General features: G+C 37.5%; 1 protein-coding gene and 1 long non-coding RNA gene across 2 annotated transcripts; both read right to left on the bottom strand.

Annotated features, from left to right (window-relative positions):
* Positions 1-1,170: 1,170 nt before the first annotated feature.
* LOC104212946 (uncharacterized) lies at positions 1,171-20,985 on the bottom strand. Its single transcript, XR_011402100.1, has 4 exons — positions 20,330-20,985; positions 13,065-13,140; positions 11,850-11,943; positions 1,171-1,234 (listed from the first exon to the last, which is right to left on the bottom strand). It is a non-coding gene; the product is annotated as an uncharacterized lncRNA (long non-coding RNA).
* On the bottom strand, positions 10,110-11,526 carry LOC104212936 (uncharacterized). The gene is made up of 4 exons (XM_009762315.1): positions 11,459-11,526; positions 11,276-11,350; positions 10,565-11,208; positions 10,110-10,474 (listed from the first exon to the last, which is right to left on the bottom strand). The coding sequence occupies exons 3-4, from the start codon at positions 11,057-11,059 to the stop codon at positions 10,406-10,408; spliced, it is 564 nt and encodes a 187-aa protein (XP_009760617.1). The 5' UTR covers positions 11,060-11,208; positions 11,276-11,350; positions 11,459-11,526; the 3' UTR covers positions 10,110-10,405.
* Positions 20,986-21,410: the final 425 nt, after the last annotated feature.

Below are 21,410 nucleotides of genomic sequence, written 5' to 3'. Positions count from 1 at the left end.
TGTTGTATTTTATATATCAAGGATTTTATTAAATACTAAAATATGCAGTACTATTTTCAAAGGTCAAGGATTATTTGCTTTCACATACTCATTTTCATGACCTATCTGTTTGCTTAGATATAGGTAAAAGTCTTTTAAGTAAAATGACATAAACTTGTCATAATTAATCTGGAAAGTAAACCAGATGCAATATCCACATTTATAGAGAAGAAAGAAGAAGACTACAAAGTAAATCATTTTGAGAAAAGTACTTTTCGAAATAAATTAATTTTAAAAACTTGGCCAAACATGTTATTGGTCTGTTACCATAAAAATAATACGCTGCTCAATTCAAACCACTCTAGAGACGAGCAAAAAGAAACTTGAGTAAATAGGTTTAAAATGAAATTAAATAAAATATTTTTCTTCATCAAGTTTTTCCTTTGTCCCCGGCCAGCTTGTTCTATGCTTTGACTACTAGAAAACGTTCGATCTGTTTAGACTTTAGACTGGTTAGGATTTATGTCTTGTGATCTTTATAAAATAGCACATGCATCATTAAAAATTCGAAATGTTTGAGGTTATTTACTTTTATTCTATCGATCATCATAACCACTAAAAGTAACAAGAAAAATAAAGTAAACTACGTACGTGTTAGTATATAACATGAGAATTTATTGTGAGAAAATGTTATTTAGGGGGAGTACTTACAGGTAAGTAGCCTTTAACAGGAAGGTCCTTGCAAGGAGGTGCAAAGTTAGTTGATAGAAAATTTTCAAAGGCACTATTGTACATTAATTTAACAATCACCTTTCGAACCAATCTATGGCTTTTGCTCCAAACTTCTTGTTGTAGCTTTACGTTTGAGCTACGTCTAGCCTTGTAGAAAGTGGAATTGAAGCATATGCTTATTTAATTTGTCTATTTATGAATCTCGACGGGGCTTTAATTTTGGGGAAATCATTTTCCTAATTATTTTTTGTATGAGGTCTATAACTCTAATCTTGCGGTCATTCGATCAGATTATTAGTTAAGTTAGTACTCCTATCTTTCAATGGGAAAAGCACAATTTGTGGAACAAAGAAATAACATGAGACAGGAAAAAAAAAATCCAAGTTGAATAAGTGGAAATTAAACACATGCTTACATAAGTGTAATTAACCATTTGATTTTACCTCAAAAGCTTTTGGCTACAAGAAGTTTTTTCTTTTGTTTGCACCCCATATTTGATATCCACACTGAGGTCCTTAATAACCTAAATTTGAATTGAGATAAAGTTTATAAGTTTGAATCGAGAGACAAAAATATTTTGAATTAATTTAAAAAATAAGATATATTCTTCTCTCTTTCCCTATTTGTATTCGTCTCACTGATCATTATCAATTCACACAAAATAAAAAATATATAATAAAAAAATTATTACAAGAAACATAGTAAAAAAAATTAAAAATCATAACTTTATATTAAAAATAAAATAGAAGAAAAGTCTAATTATTTATTCCATATAATGTAGAAGAAAATATTAAAAATATTGATATAATTTTTATAAAATAATAAAAGAGCATATATTTTGGACGATGTAAAAAAACAAAATTAGTATTAAATATAAAATTATTTAAGTTATAGATTATAGATAAAATACTAAATTTAAGAAATAAAAGACAGTAAATAAATAATACTTAATATATTATTGATAAATTTAGACAATTGAAGAATTAAGCAAGCTTGAAAGTGAAGCCAAGTGGTACTCAAGCTTGATATCAAGATAATATATTCAAAGTTGTCTAAATTATATTAAAAGGCTGGCAATCAATATTTATTTGAAGCCAAGTGGCGTATCGAGAAAAAGTAAAACGAAAAATATAGAATGGTGAGACTTATTTAAATTTGAAATGAGAAAGTTGTATAAGTCGAAATCTGCATTACAATATTTAAGGCAAGGTATCACTAAGGAAAGAATCAGTCGAGGTTGACCAGGAAGCAGCAAGACTCGCGGTCGATATGTCAACAATGGTCGAGGTCGAGCACCGCAGATAGAGCTGTAACGGCTAATTTTTAGAATAGAATATTAAAGAGACTATTCTAGAAAATATTCTCGCCACTTGTACTATTAATTTCGTGCCGAACCAGGTCGAATTGGTAGAAATTCTCATAGGTGAAGCAAATCAAACCAATTTTCAGAAAAGAAAATAAAAAAGAAAAGTATAGTGGCTAGGAAAGCTCCAGAGATTCGCCCCACCATGCTTTTGGCAGCCATCATCGCAGGGATGAACAGATTCCCAAGACCATAACTATAGACTCATTTTGCACTAGCCCACTAATAAAACAAAAGGTGTTTGTTAGGGATATGCCCCGCATAAATAGGAAAAAAGACAATGAATGAGGGCATGTGACATTCACTTGATAAGAACAGACTTCTAATAAAGATTCTCTCTATCCTGTAAAGATACAAAGACTATCTTTTTATCAAGATTCTTGTTCATATTATTTCACACTTTTTCATCATATCCGAGAATAGTCCGAATATTCTATGATTTATATGTCACTCATCATTGTAAGGAGGAATAATCATCTAGTTCATTCTTTATTGGGTGAACCACTTCTCCTATTTACTTAAATGACATTTATTGTTATTTATTGCTAGTTACCTCTCCATTATTGTTCATACTTTTTGGAATATTTAATGAATGCTATTGTCAATCCCCCACTAGATCTGTTTAATGTTAGCCACATTTTCAGAACTCACATTTAGCGATATTATCATTAACTAGGTTTGATCCATTATTACATAAATATAATCATTTTAACAGAAAGTTATACTTTTTGATAAAACAATTTAGCGCCATCTATGGAGATTTACTAGTTAAATTTTTAGTTTCCTCTAGATCTATAACTAACATTGGATTACTAACGTAAAAAAAAAAGCAAGAACAATATCTTTCTTTGCATGCACAAATCCAATATGGCAGGTAACAGAGAAGAAAGAACGAGAATAATAAGTGACCTCTCAACCAACCTCATGAATGTCATCAATGAGAGCTGTGAAACAGCAGACGGAGACACAACGCCCGATGCCTCCCCTAGTCGAGATGGATCACCTCCTTCTCACTGCAGCATCACGAAATCTCTTGGTAAGGGAGTCTTCACATCTATGGCGGAAGAGACGCTTCCAAATGTAAAAAATCTCCTTGAGGCTTGGCTAATTGATACGCTAACCAGCGTCCTCCATAAGCCCGCTCGGGACACAGCTACAGAAAATGCAAGGACTTGAGTAATACAACCAGCAGACGAGCAGCATGACCAATTTCCTCCCCCTCCTCCAACGACAAGTATTACTTACATGTCATTAATAGTGCAGGTGACGACACTCTCACAACCATTCTGAAAAGGATGGAGAAAATGGAAAATAAGAACAAAACATTTCAGGACCAAATGAGAGAACAACAAAAGAGGGTCGATAAGATACCGGGCGCCCCTAAGCTCTTCCCGAAGAGAGATGCCAGTCGATTTGTCGAGTAGCTGTATAGTGTGCCCTACATGCCATACCAAAAACCTTTAAAATGCAGCCCTATCTGAAAATATATGATGGCACGACCGACCCCGAAGACCATAAGACTCACTACGTCATCGCCGTGAAAGGAAATAATCTCGCCAAGGAACAAGTATCCTCTATTTTGTTGAAAAAATTCGGCGAGACCCTCATGGGAGGAGCGTTAACATAGTATTCACAACTGTCTGCGCGTTCCATTGAAACTTTCGAAGAAATGAATGACAAGTTCGTATTGGCCCATGTTGGGGCCAAGAAGGCCAAAGCGAGAGTAAATGACATATTTTCTATTAAACAGTCTCCGGGAGAAGGATTCGGGGACTTCCTTGCCCAGTTCAACTGAGTAAGAATGAACTTGCCGAACGTATCGGAAGGGATGACGGTCACAACTCTTCAGAATGGGCTGAGCAGAAATGGTTCAAGGGCAACAAGAAAGTTATTAAGTCGGCTTTTGAAGTACCCCCCTCCCAACTACTTTAGATGAAATACACAACGCGTATCGTGCCGAGGTCCGAGCAGACGAAGACGACCTCAATGGACCGACTCATCGATTGACCTCAGTACAGGCCGAATCCAGAAAAGATCGAAGAAATGATATCAGAAGGGACCTCACAGCTCTACGACCCAACATGGAACGACATCTACCTTATGTTAGAACCGCCATTGCCTCCTCCACCCGCCACGAAGAGGGCCCACCCAGATCAAGGACAAGGACTCACCGGAACAAAAAAGGTATGCCCTCTTTATTATCCACTCACAAGTTTTGTGTGTCACCTACAGAAATAGTCTATGCCTTGGAGAAGCTCGGACCAAAGGTGAAGTGGCCAGAAAAGATGAGGTCTGACCCGATACTAGAAAATCGGACGCCCTTTGTGAGTTCCACCAAGAGTGAGGGCACAAAACCAAAGATTGCATCACTCTAAGATAGGAGGTCGTAAACATGCTATGACAGGGACACCTCAAAGAGTTGCTGAGCGAGCGGGGAAGGACCAATTTTTCCAGAGGATATGAACAACATCAAGGACCGCCGAAACCGCCCTCGCCAACCCGCACCGTCCACATGATCATCAGTGCCGGCGATGATGTTTCTATCAACACTGTGAAGTTCACCACAACCCACAACCTCAGACGGTCAATCATTCACGAACGATATGATGAACTTGAAGAAAGTATCATCTTCGATAAGTCATATACCAATGGTTTGGTTTTCCTTCACTATGATGCCCTTGTTATCACTTTACAAATTTTTGATACTGATGTGAGGCGCATTATGGTAGACGATAGGAGTGACACGTGCATTATCCATCCTCGAGTACTTGCACAAATGAAACTCGAAGATAAGATAGTGTCGCGTGATACAGTTGAGCGAACATCTGGCAAAATCGCACTCCCCGTCCTGGCCGGTGGTGTAATTCTGGAAACCACGTTGCATATCATGGACCAAGACACAGTGTACAACGCCATAATAGGGTAACCATGGATACACACCATGAGAGTCATCCCTTCCAACTTGTACCAAGTCATCAAATTCCCAACTCCATGGGGAATATTCAGTATACGAGGGGGAAAACACATATCTCGGGAATGCTACCGCATCGCCCTAGACTGCACGGTCACTCAACAAAGAAAAAGAGGCATAGCAATCAGCAGGGTCGAGGTCGATATGTGATGATAGCAAGGACTTCATCAGAGACCCCGATACGGTCTAAGTTGTGGGATCGACCATAAAAGACCTCAACCCCATTCAAATAGACAGTAACGACTACAACAAGAAAGCTTACATCATCTGCAAACTTCAGGAACTAGGTAAATTTCATCAATTCTTAACTGCTAACTGGACTTGTTTGCTTTTAGCCAAGCAGATATGCCAGGTATCCCAAATGAAATCGCCACGCACAAACTGAATGTCGATCTATTCCGCCCCCCGGTTAGGTAGGTGAGGCATAAGTTCAATTCCATAATTAATGACGCGTTAGGCGAAGAGGTGGAAAACTGTTGGAAAATGGCTCCATCAGGGAGTCGAAATACCCCCAATGGGTTGCCGACGTGGTCATGTTGAAAAGAAGAACGGAAAATGGTGGATGTGTGTAGATTTCACAGATTTGAACAAAACATGCCCCAAGGATTCATTTCCATTACCCCATATCGACCAACTCATCGATGTAACGGCCAGGTACGAACTACTGAGCTTCTTGGACGCCTACTCAGCCTATAATCAAATCCTCATGGAAAAAGAGGATCAGAAGAAAACCAATTTTATCACCCATTAGGGGACGTACTGCTACAGGGTCATGCCTTTCGGGCTGAAAAATGTAGGGGCAACTTACCAAAGGTTAGTGACAAGGATGTTCAAAGACCAACTCGGCAAAACAATGGAAATCTACATAGATGACATGCTAGAGAAGACCACATCGACCACCTGAGAGAAACATTCGACATACTCAGACGATACGGAATACCATCGAAGGGATACCAGAGATGACATGCAAAATACTCAGACGATATGGAATACCATAGATGACATGCAAAATACTCAGACGATACTGGTCAATCTTGATCAAATCAAATCCATCGAAGGGATACCAGAGCACTTGACCACCAAAAAACAGGTTCAGAAATTGACCGGCCATATCACTGCCCTTTCAAGGTTTATTTCGCGATCGTCAGATAGGTGCCACAGATTCTTCGGCGTACTCAAGAAGGATAACAGCCTCCAATAGACTTCTGAGTGCGTCCAAGCCTTGAAGGAGTTAAAAGCGTATTTGTCATCACCGCCATTGCTCTCAAAACTAGAATCAGTAGAATGCCTCCTTGTCTACCTTGCTGTATCCGAAGTAGCTGTGAGCGCAATCCTAGTCCGAGAAAATAAAGGTATGCAGTTTCCTATCTGTTACATTAGCAATACACTAGTCGACGCTGAGACGAGATACCCTCACTTCGAAAAAACTAGACCTGGCCTTAGTCATAGCTTCACGAAAGCTTAGACCCTATTTCCAGTGCCACGCCATCTCAGTCGTCACGAATTTCCCCCTAAGAAATATTTTGCATAAACCTGAGCTATCGGGAAGGTTGGCCGAATAGGCCATCAAACTAAGCAAACACGATATCACATATCAACCGCGAATAGCGATAAAGTCACAAGTTCTTGGTGAATTCGTCGTCGACTTCAGCGCAAAAATAATGCCCGAAGTTAAAAGAAAAGCCGCCCAAACTTCTCCCCAAATATAGGACCTTTGGGTCCTGTACACTGACGACATGTCTAATGCAACAGGGTCCAGACTGGGACTCGTACTCGAAGTTCTGACCGACGAAGTGATTTTCCAGTCCATAAAGTGCCCGGACATGACTAACAACGAGGCCGAGTATGAGGCCGTAATTGTTGGGTTAAGGCTAGAACTCAAATACGGGGAAAAATGGTTAAGACTACACTACTATTCGTAACTCGTTATCAACCAAGTCACATGGACTTTTCAAATCAAGGAACAAAGGTTACAAAAATACCAGACTGAAATCTGCAAGCTGTTGCCCGCGTTCGATGAATGTCAATTTGACCAGATCCCCCGATCATAGAATACCGAGGCGGACGACCTCGCCAAATTAGCCGCAGCCACCAAAAACATTACAACCGGAGACAGAAATGTAGTCCACCTATTCAACTCATCAATAGACCAAATCGAGGTAAGAACAATAAATTTGACTTGGGACTGGTGCAAGAGTATTTCTACATACTTGCAGGATGACGTACTCCCAAGCAATAAAAAAGTGGCCAAGAACTTGCGAATGCAGCCAGCCAGGTACAACATCATTCACAATGATCTGTACAAAAGAACGTACGACGGCCCTCTGGCGAAATGCTTGGGCCCAAATCAGATGTGGCGCGTCCTTAAAAAGGTACAGGAAGGCCATTGCGGAGCTCATTCAGGCAATCAGGATTTAGTTAGATGCCTTATACGGGCAGGATATTACTGGCCCACCATGAAAAAAGAGGTCGCGGACATCGTGAAAAAAATGAGAACAATGCCAAAAGTGGGCCCCAATGATTCACCAAGCAGGCGAAAACCTCCACTTAGTCACTTCCTCTTGGCCATTCATCAAATGGGGAATAGACATCGTGGTCCCCCTCTCGGCAGGGCAAGGTAACGTTCGATTTCTTTTGGTTTTAACTGACTATTTCTCTAAATGGGTAGAAGTAGGAGCATTCAGCCAAATACGTGAACATGAAGTGATCGCCTTCATATGGAAAAATATTGTATGCCTGTTCGGCCTCCTTAAAGAGATCAAATGCGACATCGGACCCCAATTTACAGGAAAGAAGGTTATTGAATTTTCAGGAAATGGCATATCAAAGGAATAGTCTCAGCACCATACCATCCCGCGAGCAACGGACAAGCAGAGTCCTCCAACAAGTCAATATTGAACATCATAAAGAAAAAACTTGAAGACGCCAAAGGGTTGTGGCTGAAAATATTACCAAAAGTACTCTGGGGCTACCGAAGACAAGCATAGGAGAAACACCTTACTCTTTAGTCTGTGGGACTGATGCAGTAATCCCAATCGAAGTTGGGGAGCCCGGACTAAGATACTCCCACGAGAGTGGACCAAGGAACGATGAAAGTAGAAGTCAAGAGCTCGATGAAGTCGAAGAACGACGAGACATGGCCTACATAAGGATGATCGCCAAAAACAAACAAGCAGAATGTTATTATAACAAAAAGCCAAAGGTCAGGCCGTTGAAAGTCGGGGACTACGTGCTTAAAGCTAAAACACAAGCAAGCAAAGACCCACAGGAAGGAAAACTAGGAACAAATTGGGACAGCCCATACAAAATCACGGCAACAGCAAACAAATGATCATTCCAAGTAGAAACAACGGAAGGAAAGCTACTACCAAACAACTTGAATATTACTCACCTCAAGTACTTCAACTTTTAGGAGGTAAAACATCCCCAAGTCATACTATTTTTTCCTCACTAGAGTTTTGTCCCAATTAGGTTTTCTCAAGGAGGTTTTTTAACGAGGCGATGAAGGGGACACTTCAAGTCGAAGTACGCAAAGATGGAGGCACAAGACGGCTAGTTCATTGCTCGACCTCTCAAACCTTCTCCAGGTCGACCAATGAAGGGATTAGATAGATTGGGACTGGGGATGGAACGCCAACCAACGCCAAAAAATTTGTAAATTTCCCCAAATGTATGAACAAATCAACAATGCATGAAGATTATTTCTATTTTTTCCAAATGTACAGCAAAAGCAACAATGCTTAAAGTTTACGATGTCGACAAACTCTGCACCTAGAAGCATATCTTTCTAAACATAGGTTATGTTCGACCTTGTTCGAACTAACACCTAATGGCCCTCAGCCATAGCTAAAACATAGGTTATGTTAGACTTTGTTCGAACTAACACCTAATGGCCCTCGATCACAGCTAAAACATAGGTTATGTTCGACCTTGTTCGAACTAACACCTAATGGCCCTCGGCCATAGTCAAACATAGGTTATGTTCGATCTTTTTCGAACTAACACCTAATGTCCCTCGGCCATAGCTAAAATATAGGTTATGCTCGACCTTGTTCGAACTAACACCTACTGGCCCTCGACCATAATTAACATATGACATGTTCAACCTCGTTCGAACCAACATCTACTAGCCCTCGGCCATAGTTAAACGTAGGGTTTGCTCGACCTTATTCGAACTAACACCTACTGGCCCTCAGCCATAATCAAACTTAGGGTTTGGTTCGACCTCATTCGAAGTAACACCTACTGACCTTCGGCCGTAATTAAACTTAGGATATGTTCGACCTTATTCGAACTAAGTGATTATGGCTAAGAAAATCAAGGCAACCAAGCGACAAAATAAAAAAATATACAAGTACGAACCACAGGAAGAGAATCAGGTAGAAACAACAAAGTTGGCATTTCATACTTAGAATATTTTTACAAAGGCTCGTAAAGATGCCTACCAAAAACGCACAAGTTTACAACAAAATAAAAGAAGGAAGAAGAAAAATTACTGGTCGCCGCTAGGATTATCAGTGCCAGCAACCTGACCATCCAGGCCATCTCTATTTGCCCCCTTATCATCACCACCGCCATCGGGGTATGCATCCTCGTACCAGGCATCCTCTTCAATCTAATCCACACCCACATCCCTCTCATCGTCGCTGACTTCCAGCGTAGTAGGATCATACCCGCAAGCGATTCGAGCTTCACGGGCCTTAACATGAGCATTTTCAAGGGCGACCCCAAGAATAGATCCCGCCGCATGCAAATCCCAGAACACATCCAACTGAGCCTCGGCGTGAATCTATTCCTCGTATAGGTCCCAAGAAACGCTTGGGAAATCTAAAGTATAAGAAGATGATGGTTGCGTAAGCATTTCAGTCTTCTCAGCCTCTAAGGTAGCCACCTGGTCCTGAAGGAGGGAGTTATCTCTCTCCAACTCCCCAATCCTCTCATCAAGCCGCTCCTCTTTAAGTCTTTCCATCTCTAAATCACTCTCTCACTCAAAATCTAGAGTCCAGATCACTACCTCTTGGGCCTCTTCAAAGCCGCCAACCGAGCAGACTTCGCCCGCTCCAGCTCATTCTTCTTCTTAGTAATCTCGCATGAAGAACCTCTATCTATAGGTGATACTCCTCCAACTACTTGCGCAGCTCGACCACCTGTGCGTGGATATCGCCACATTGAGAGCTTCCATGGACCTGCTAACCTTGAGCTCTTCCTCTTTATTTCTTAACGTCCTTGAGCTTTTTGATGACCATCACTAGCTCATCATCCTTCTCCTTGAGTTCATCCCGAAGGGCTTGCAAATTGTCGTCTTCACTAAGCTGCCTACAAATTTCTCGGTACTTGCCACGGTACTCGCGGTATTTTCGTTATAACTTCATAAAAATAGCCTTACACCTCTCCTCTCTTCGGGTGCTTTTAAATTCCAAATCCACGGTCTGAAAAAGAAAGAAAAAAACAAACAGAATAAGAACGAAGCCTAAATGTTGAACATAACGAGCAGAAACGAGAAGAGTCAAAAAACTTACCCTAAGAGTGAGGTCGGCTATGCTCCTCGATAAAGTAACATCATCCAGCTCTTGGAGGGTTTTATCCTCCACATTGAAGCAAAGGGGACCGAGGGCAAGAACCATGTTCTCCATAACTTTTAATAAATCACGATCCATGGGGATCGCAATAGTCCGCGTGGAACCCTCTAGTCTCACCTTGAGCTGGGTAAATCCTTCCTCCATCATCCTCATCTCATCAGCATCGAGATCAAAACCCGTCTCGTAGCCATCATCGGCAACGCCCTTGCCTCTCCCATCGGCTGGTGAAGGAGCATCATTAGCCAGCTGTGAATTCAACGACCCATCCTGCCGCAAATTATGAGAAGCCATAGCGACCGACCATTCGGCTCCCACCGCCGCAAACGGAAGATGTACGCCCTCAACTACCTCCGCCAATATCGGAACATTAGATGCCAGCTCGAAGTTATCCTCAAGTATTATAGTCGCTGCCTCGCGGATGACGAAATCATCCATTGCTAAATCTATAGCCCAGGCGACCCCATTACCAACATCTACCGACTTTCACTTTCAAGGAACCAAATTCTCGTCGCTCGATGATGATTCCTCCTCCTCGTCCACAAGATGGAACAAAGGGGAAGCCGAAAACTCTGTTGTCAAAATATCTGCAAGCGAATAAGAAACTGAGGTTGAGGCAACACTAGATGAGCCGAAGATCGAGCAGACCTATACCTAACCGTGGTTGTAGAAGGGATGAATGCCAAAACGCAAGAGGGGGAGCCTTCGACCTCCTCGAATATCCTCGGGCTGGAAAAGAAAGAATCTAAATGAGGTTATCTCCATCATCAAGATCAAACTATAAGAAGTAAGCGACTGAGATGCCAAAGCAACAACAAAATACATAGACGAACTCACCGGTTGAGCAAGGAACTGTCACGATCCAAAATTAGGTGACCGGCACTCGTCACACTATCCAATACGGGTGAACCAAACCTTACAAGAATGTCCATCTATATGCAAAATAAATACATGTGGAAGCCTTTTTGAAAACACAACCATTTTAAATGATTAAAACATACATGAAACAAGATCTTTAAATCCATTATTTTTCAATAATTGAAAAATACAAAAGAATAATAATATTTCTTTCATGCATGACTTACGAATAACTCTTGATTACAACTCCAATAGAATAGCAGTTGTCTATGGAATCTCTAAGACACAATGATGAAGTAAATGCTTGGGACAAACCCAACCAAAAGTAAGTAAGCTCAACATGAAGACTACCATAAAATAGAAGTGGTACCTTGCTATATTCTTCGGAAAGAGAGTCATCCTATTGCCCCATCAGTCATCATGTACCACGTCTCATCCTGAAAACATGTAAAGTATGTGGGACCCTGGAGAGGGCCCCTTGAGGGATAACTACACCACGGCGGTACTTAATAAGTGTCATAGACTCTCTCTAACTCAAGTTCCTGGGACAAGGCTTTACAAAAATAATGCAACCAACATTTGATATAGAATGATACAATTATATCAATTTATGCTCTTTTTCACTTTAAATGAAAAGACTAGAAAGATGTAAATCATGATACAAACTTTTAAAACATTCATACCAACCCATGATTCTAATAAAAATCATGTAAAATTATTTCAACTTCATTAAGTCATTGAAATCACTTTCGGATCCTTAGGCCTAAATATAATAAAATCATCTTTTACCTTTTCACCGGGAGTACTATACCGATACCGACATAATAAATAACTACTAGGTGATCGACCTAGCAACAAGTGTTTGATCCTACTTATCTGGGTGGCTTCCCATAGTGCCGTATGAGTCGACTTAACCTCATTACTTTAAGTAATGATTATTTGCCCTCACAATGGGGGACTTTATCCCACAAACCTCGGCAAAAGACTTGGAATATGTCCCTACACCGACACGTGTAGTTCCATGGTAACGAACTCAACATTCAAACCAATCTCGGTGATCTCCACTAGTAACTCCCAAAATATTTGATATTTCAAAAATAGATTCATAGCATATTAGCCTCAAAGGATCTATTTTTATCAAATCATTTCTCATGGCCAAACTAAACCATTTGAATAAAACTATCAAACATATGCTCTTTTTCATGTTAAAGTCATTAGCAAATTAACATCCATCTTTCAAAGATACAACGAGTACTATCCATTAATCAAGTTTCAAAAGGAAATACTTTTCATAAAAATACATCTTTAGCACTCAAATATTTTATATTCTTTCCAATACTCAAGTTTGAATAAAACTTATAACATTTTCCTCAAGCATCGTTTGACATCAAATCTTTAGAAACAAGATTTTCCAATGGTAAAACAACACAACTTTCTTTATGAAATACTACTCAAAATACATGGTGACATCCTTTCCCGATTGTCCCCACAAGTATGGATGCACATTTACAAACAAACTCACGAAATAACTCAAATATGATTTTAGAGAAAATCCATCAAGAAGAGTAAGTATTAATCAACTTACCTCAAGTCCAAGCTTCAACTATTACTGCGAAGCTCCAATTTGTTTAAAGTCCGCAAATGCCATCACAAGTCGATATCTACATTTATGAGTTCACATAAATCATTAACACGTCACAACAATACCAATTAAACCAACTAAGCGCCTAGCACTTAGTTCCAACTTCACAACTTTCATAAAAATCCTTATTTCACCTGTCACACCTCCTTTTTACCTACAACTCGCGGAAGGGAGTATAAGGGAGTTTTTTCCAATTTAAAGTGACAATCGAAACGGGATTATTTTTATTAAAAATTCAGAGTCGCCACTTGGGATAGTTTATGGTGTCCCAAGTCACCGGTTCAAATCCCGAATCGAGGAAAAGATTGACTCTGTATTATAGTCCGCGAACTAGAAATCCGGGTACAGAATTTTGTTAACCCGGGAGAAGGTGTTAGGTATTCCCGAGTTCCGTGGTTCGAACACGGTCGCTCAGCTGTTATAATTGGCCTATTATCTAATTTTAATACATTTTTAGCCTATGTGCATTTTATCCTTTTAAACCGATTTTATTTAATTATTTTTAGGAGAGATTCAACGTTATCTAAAACACGTCTTGAACCACGTCACATAAATGCACCCGCAGTCAACGACACATTTTATTTAACGTTGTTAGGATTTTGATTTGTGTCACATAAATGCGCACCCGAGTTTAGGAAGGTAAATTTAAATTATGCGCCTGGAGCAACTACGCACTTTTAATTATTCTTCCTAAACTTTGAGATTATTGTGTGGCCAAAAGTATATGAAAAACAAAATTGGGTCAATCTTCTAATTTCAAATCCATACAATTCATTAGACCACCCTACGATCAAATTAACGAATCACTACTAGAATTCGGCCAAAAAGCGACCAAATATTGGCGACCAAATTTGGTCTGTTAAGAAAAGCGACCAAAGTTGGTCGCCAAACTACCGAAAATAATAAAAAAAATATTTGAAATAATTTAGCGACCATAGTTGGTCGCTATTTGGACGCAAATTTAGTCAAGCTGTTGACTGGACTGGTCAGACTTGCTTGGTCAAAGATACACTGAGTTTAGCGACCGATGTTGGTCGCAAAAGTGGGACCCACACAATTTTTTTAAACAATTTTATTATTATTTTATAAAACTTATAAAATATAAATATGTATAATTTAAAACATGCGACCAAAGTTGGTCGCTAACTGAAGGATAAGAAGATAGCGACCAACTTTGGTCGCTAAAGTGGGACCCAGTTATAATATGTTAATAAATATATATTTATGTAAAAAATTTATAAAATATAAATAAATATAATTCAAACTTTAGCGACCAAAGTTGGTCGCCAATGTGGGACCCAGTTCTAACGTTTAACAATTTTTATTATTAATTTAAATATTATATAAAATATAAATAAATCTGATTAAATTTTAGTGACCAAATTTGGTCTCTAATTTAAATTCATGTACATTTAGTGACCAACTTTGGTCGCTAAATTAAATTCATTTAAAGTTAGCGACCAAAGTTGGTCTCTATATGGTCAAATTTAAAAATCACTTTTGTGTTTACTATGTAAATAATATAAATGTAAGTCGTTAATAATTTTGTAATACAAGGGATGAATAGTACTACGAAGCGGGCGTGTGTGTCTATATATACAATATATGTACTTACGCTATACTATGCACTAAGTATAAGTGTATGAGGTAATACCGTATCGAATATAGCTTATATATATATAATATATGTACTTACGCTATACTATACACTAAGGTAAAAGTGTATGAGGTAATACCGTATCGAATACAGCTTATATATATAATATATATACTTACGCAATACTATGAACTAACTATAAGTGTATTAGGTAATACCGTATCGAATACAACTTATATATATATAATATATATACTTACGCTATACTATGCACTAATTATAAGTGTATGAGGTAATACCGTATCGAATACAGCTTATATATATATATATATATATATATATATATATATATATATATATATATATATATATAATATGTACTTACGCTATAATATGCACTAAGTATAAGTGTATGAGGTAATACCGTATCGAATACAGCTTATATATATAATATATGTACTTACGCTATACTATGCACTAAGTATAAGTGTATGAGGTAATACCGTATCGAATATAGCTTATATATATATAATATATGTACTTACGCTATACTATGAACTAAGTATAAGTGTATGAGGTAATACCGTATCAAATACAGCTTATATATATATACAATATATATACTTACGCTATACTATGCACTAAGTATAAGGGTATTAGGTAATACCGTATCGAATATAGCTTATATATATATATATATATAATATGTACTTACGCTATATTATGCACTAAGTATAAGTGTATGAGGTAATACCGTATAGAATATAGCTTATATATATACAATATATGTACTTACACTATACTATGCACTAAGTATAAGTGTATGAGGTAATACCGTATCGAATACAGCTTATATATATATATATATATATATATATATATATAATATATGTACTTACGCTATACTATGCACTAAGTATAAGTGTATGAGGTAATACCGTATCGAATACAACTTATATATATACAATATATATACTTACGCTATATTATGCACTAAGTATAAGTGTACTAGGTAATACCGTATCGAATACAGCTTATATATATATAATATATGTACTTACGCTATACTATGCACTAAGTATAAGTGTATGAGGTAATACCGTATCGAATACAGCTTATATATATACAATATATATACTTACGCTATATTATGCACTAAGTATAAGTGTACTAGGTAATACCGTATCGAATACAGCTTATATATATATAATATATGTACTTACGCTATACTATGCACTAAGTATAAGTGTATGAGGTAATACCGTATCGAATACAGCTTATATATATACAATATATATACTTACGCTATATTATGCACTAAGTATAAGTGTACTAGGTAATACCGTATCGAATACAGCTTATATATATATAATATATGTACTTACGCTATACTATGCACTAAGTATAAGTGTATGAGGTAATACCGACCAACTTTGGTCGCTATTTTGGTCAAACGGTCAGAATATAGCGACCAAAGTTGGTCGCTATGTCTAAAAATTCAAAACTGTTTTACCCACCAAAATAGCGACCAACGTTGGTCGCTATTTTAATTACATAACTCTCAAAACCGGGATCCCCTCCCATTCTTTCTAAAAAATTCCCAAAATCCCTCTTTTCTCTCTCACACTCAAACCCCACCCCCTTCCAACTCCCACCACCAGGCCCCACCCACGCCACCAACGACCACCGCTCAGCTGCCGCCGTCGCCTCTGCCGCTGTTGCGTCTCTCCTTCTCCACCTCCTAAAAATTCAAGGTTAGAATTACAAACCTAGGGTTTCAATTAGTGTTTCAATTGTTTATTGTTTCAACCTAGAATTAGTGTTTCAATTGATTATTTAACATTGTATTTTATAGAAACCTAGGGTTTAGATTGTATTTATCATTATTTAACATTTTATAGAAATCTAGGGTTTAGGGTATGGGTTGAATATTTAGGCTAGGCTTTATTGAGTATTTCTCCTTCAATATTTTAGTAAGCAATAGATACTAATTTAACGTCAAAGACTTGATTCATAGGTAGATATATATTAGGGTATAAATTGAACTTTTAGTTTAATCTTGATTAGTTTATAGGTAGATATTTAATATAGACACATGATAGTATATTTGGATTTTCTCTTAAAGTTCAAGACAATGTTAATGTTTAAGGCCTTAAGCGAATCGTTGCGTGGCTCTTGTTTGAGTACAACGAGTCGCCCACTTTTAGGATATAAATTGAACTTTTAGTTTAAGTTTAAACTCGTAGGATACGAATATAACTTATAGTTTTTAGGTTTTGTTCTTGTGAATTGAACTTGTAGGATATAAATTGAACCTTTTAGGATACGAGTTGAATTTTTAGGATATGAATTGAACCTTTTAGGTATGAGTTGAACCTTTAGGATATAAATTGAACTTAAACTCGTAGGATATGAATATAACTTTTAGGATATAAATTGAAGCTTTTATGTATGAGTTGAACCGTTAGGATATGACTTGAACTTTTGTGGATATAAATTGAACCTTTTAGGATATGAGTTGAATTTTTAGGATATGAATTGAACCTTTTAGGTATGAGTTGAAGCTTTTAGGATATAAATTGAACTTTTAGTTTAAGTTTAAACTCGTAGGATATGAATATAACTTTTAGGATATAAATTGAAGTTTTTATGTATGAGTTGGACCTTTAGGATATGACTTGAACTTTTGTGGATATGAATTGAAGCTTTTATGTATGAGTTGAACCTTTAGGATATAAATTGAACCTTTTAGGTATGAGTTGAACCTTTAGGATATGAATTGAAATTTTGGTTTATGTTTTGGAATTTTAGATTGCGGGAGGATTTTGTAGAAGAGGTTGATGACGTTATTAGACATGCAATGGAACTTCCACCAAGAATAACTAAGATAAAGTACCTGGCAGAATGTGCCTTTAATTGTTATTCTCATTAGCGACAATGATGATGAGAAGGCAATGGCATGTGTTTAAAATAGTGATTGTGTAGGTAGGAATTTAGTATTTCCTAAGTAGATAAAAGAAGAGCTTATAGAGGAATTCTGTACTTCATTTTCCATAAGGAAAAGAAGTTTGATTGAGAGTGACAAGGTTGATGAAGACGGATGGTTTTCCGTTGGTCGTCGCAGTTCCCATAAAATGGGGATCATAAGACTCTATGATGACAGAGATTATAGGAAGTTTTGTACTCAACTTTCTTTCGAGTCTGATCCGTACAAGCTTAATGTGATATTGGTTCGGATTCAGATAATGATTTGACCGACAAAAGTATGGAAATGCTCTTAAAAAGAATTAAAGGTAAAATATTTTTTAGCTTCCTTCTCGACCAAGAAAAACGTTTTACCTTTAATTCTTTTTAAGAGCATTTCCATACTTTTGTCGGTCAAATTATTGTCTGAATCTGAAGAAATATCATCCAATATCACATTAAGCTTGTACGGATCAGACTTAGAAGAAAGTTGAGCACAAAACTTCCTATAATCTTTGTCATCATAAAGTCTTATGATCCACGTTTTATGGGAACTGCAACGACCAACGGAAAACCATCCGTCTTCATCAACCTTGTCACTCTCAATCAAACTTCTTTTCCTCATGGAAAATAAAGTACATAATTCCTCTATAACCTCTTTTATCGACTTAGGAAATGTTAAATCCTACCTACACCGTCACTTTTTTGAAACACATGTCGTTGCCTTCTTATTATCATTATAGCTAATGAGATAAACAATTGATCAAAGACACACTCCGTCATGTACCGTATCCAAGTTATTCTCTGTATCAAAGTTCATCTCGAGTAATAGTACCACGAGGATAATCACCAAAGCCACCAGACAACTTTATGATGCCAATGAAGCAAGATGAGCTATTCAATGAAACTCGTATTATAAAGAAGAAGAAAGAGACTAATTCAGAAAGGAGGGTCGAGCCTCGACTACATACATGTAAGTTTTTTACTTTTCATTAAATCTTTTGATTTGCTTTTATATAAATTTTAAAATACTAATTCAATATAATTTTTCATATAGGTTCAATTCGCTTCACATCTGACGTGGTGGAATTCATACGCAGTCAACCACCTAATGAGCCGAGCGAGGCAATCCAACTTGCAGACGAGGATGATGGAAGAACAATCCTTCAGTACTTTATATACTATTGTGTTAGTTCTATTGTGTAAGAACTAATTTACATTGTGTTAGTTCTATTGTGTTAGAACTAATTTACATACCAATTTACTATTGTGTTAGTTCTCTTTAGTTCGAATGAGCTTGTAATAAGCGTTAACTTAGTTTTGTTAGCTTAATGTGTTAGTTCTATTGAACTTTATTCTTTGTTGCTTTTAATTGCTTTTTATTGTTGTTGTTGTTGGCATAAATGCATATTTAGGAAATTGGTATGGCTCGCAGGTGGTGTAGCTGCAAAAACAGGCAGTTTCTGCCAAAATAATACACAGAAAAGCGACCAAAGTTGGTCTCTATTTGGTCGCTTTTCATGTTAAAAAAATAATTTTCTGGAGAATAGCGACCAACTTTGGTCGCTATTTACCCAGATTTCTACAAAAAGCGACCAAACTTGGTCGCTATTTCATTAAAAAAAATAAAATTTCTGGTGATATAGCGACCAAAGTTGGTCGCTAATATTTAAAAAATAAATTAAATCCATGTATTTAGGGACCAAAGTTGGTCGCTAGTTTAATAAAATAAATAAATAATTGAATACAAAAGCGACCAAAATTGGTCTCTAGTTTCCAGATTTTAAAATATAATATTTGGTTTAGAGACCAAAGTTGGTCGCTTTTTAGTGATTAATAATAAATAAATAAATAATATATTTTTTATTTAGAGACCAACTTTGGTCGCCAAATTTATATTATTAAATTAATAAAGCGACCAAAGTTGGTCTCTTTAGTCAATATCCGGAAAAAATGGGTCCATTTAGCTTAGAGACCAAAGTTGGTCGCTAATTAGCGACCAACTTTGGTCCCTAAATAAAAAGGACCATCAATATAGCTACCAGGCACTTTTGGTCGCTATTTAGCCAAAAAGCGACCAAATCTCTTTTTCCCAGAATTCTAGTAGTGAATTCAGCAATGGCTTTCCTACTCTTTTAGTTCAATCAACCAAATAGCCCAGTGAAATACATTATTGTCCAGCATATCAAAGTAATATAATTTTGGCCTATTTACTATTCAAACTTAGCACCGCCTCTAGGTTGTTATTAGGAACCAAGGACAGAATGATCTTATATCATAAGAAACACAATGAACTCTTAAACAAATTCATCATCAAACATGACATGGCCTCAATGGTCTTTGTATAATATGTGTGACAAGAAATGTACGTAGTCTTCAAAAAGTTCAACTAAGAGAGAGATCCACACAGCATTGTTAACATTTCCAATAGAATCCTTATTACCTCATGCAGTCATACTCATACAAATCACTAGTTTTAATGGCGGCATCCACATTCATGAGAGGCTCCAAATAAACAAAATAATCCACAAAATATAGCTATGAACTACTAGCTCAAACAATCCATACACAAGTAATAAAAAACTGCCAAAATTAACTAATACATGATGTCGAACTAAAATAGTAATGAAGAGAAGATAGAATGGACCTTTTGCAGCCAAAATTCGAAATAAGCCTTTGAATACAACCTGAAGCAAAATCGAACAAAGAACCCGAACAAGACATGCGACAGGAGCACTCGCGCGGCTATCTCGACGACCTCGAAGCTCGCTGGAAACCTCGAACTAAACTAGAAAAATGAAACCAACGAACTATATGATAGTAGCGGGTGATTTGGAGTTGTTTCGGGAGGTTTCTCGGCGAAAATGGCAGCCATTCGAGCTATTGTTCTATGCGAACATGAGGCTGTTTTCTTGTGTTTTCAGCTACTTGTGGTGGAGTTACGGCTGAAAACGACAACTAGCTAGGAGCTGGGTTCAGCGGCAAGAATGGAGTTGACGCCAACAACTCATTTCGGGTTGTTGTGATGAAAGCGGGGTCCGTTTTTGTGTGATGGAGAAGACAGATCCGATCAGGATCTGCGGCGGATCTAATGAAGAAGCAGCAGCAGCTCCAAGTTCTTTGGAAGAAGAAGGAGCTCAACCCTTTTTTGGTCCAAGCCGTGAAGAAGATGACGCTGGGGGGAGCTGGTCGTCTGGTTGAGGAAGACGACGTGGGGGGCGTGTTCTGCGTGTGTTTATGGCGGGAGATGAAGGATGAAGAAGATGAAGGTTAGGGCAACGACTGCTTCTCCATTATCTTAGGTCTTTTAGGTCTTGGGTCTTTTGGTTGGAGAAGAAGCTTCAGAAAACGGCAAAAAAAAAAAAAAATTCTACTTTTTTTTAGGGTGTAGGTACTATTATATAGGAGTAGGAATTAGGTTAGGGGTATGGGCATAGGAATTATGGGTTTGAGAATTATGGGTTAGGTCCAAAATTAAACCTAAAAATGGGTTGCTCGAGCCCCAAGTTTTATCCTCTCCCTGCGAACGAGATTAAAATACGACCTCATTTATTAATTAGTCCTACTTAAATAGAATAGCTATTAAAATAAGACTGACCGTTAAAATAAAATTATTTTTGGTATTTTTTAATATTAAAAATGACTACAAAACATTAATGAACCTATTTTTGTATTTTTTTTTTTAAATTTATGAAAGATCCATACTAAAATATTTTTTGTAATTTTCA

This window comes from Nicotiana sylvestris, chromosome 9 (genome assembly GCF_000393655.2).
Source record: "Nicotiana sylvestris chromosome 9, ASM39365v2, whole genome shotgun sequence".
Classification (NCBI taxonomy): Eukaryota; Viridiplantae; Streptophyta; class Magnoliopsida; order Solanales; family Solanaceae; genus Nicotiana; species Nicotiana sylvestris.
Note: the sequence above shows the minus strand (reverse complement) of the source record. Positions and strands in the feature narration are given on the sequence as shown.

Bases quoted from the DNA above. Each gene is read 5' to 3' on its own strand.
- LOC104212936 (XM_009762315.1), bottom strand. From the start codon at position 11,059: ATGGATGATTTCGTCATCCGCGAGGCAGCGACTATAATACTTGAGGAT. The intron at 10,475-10,564 runs GTAAGTTTTTTG...TTTCTTTTTCAG, and splicing joins TAGCCGACCTCACTCTTAGG to ACCGTGGATTTGGAATTTAA.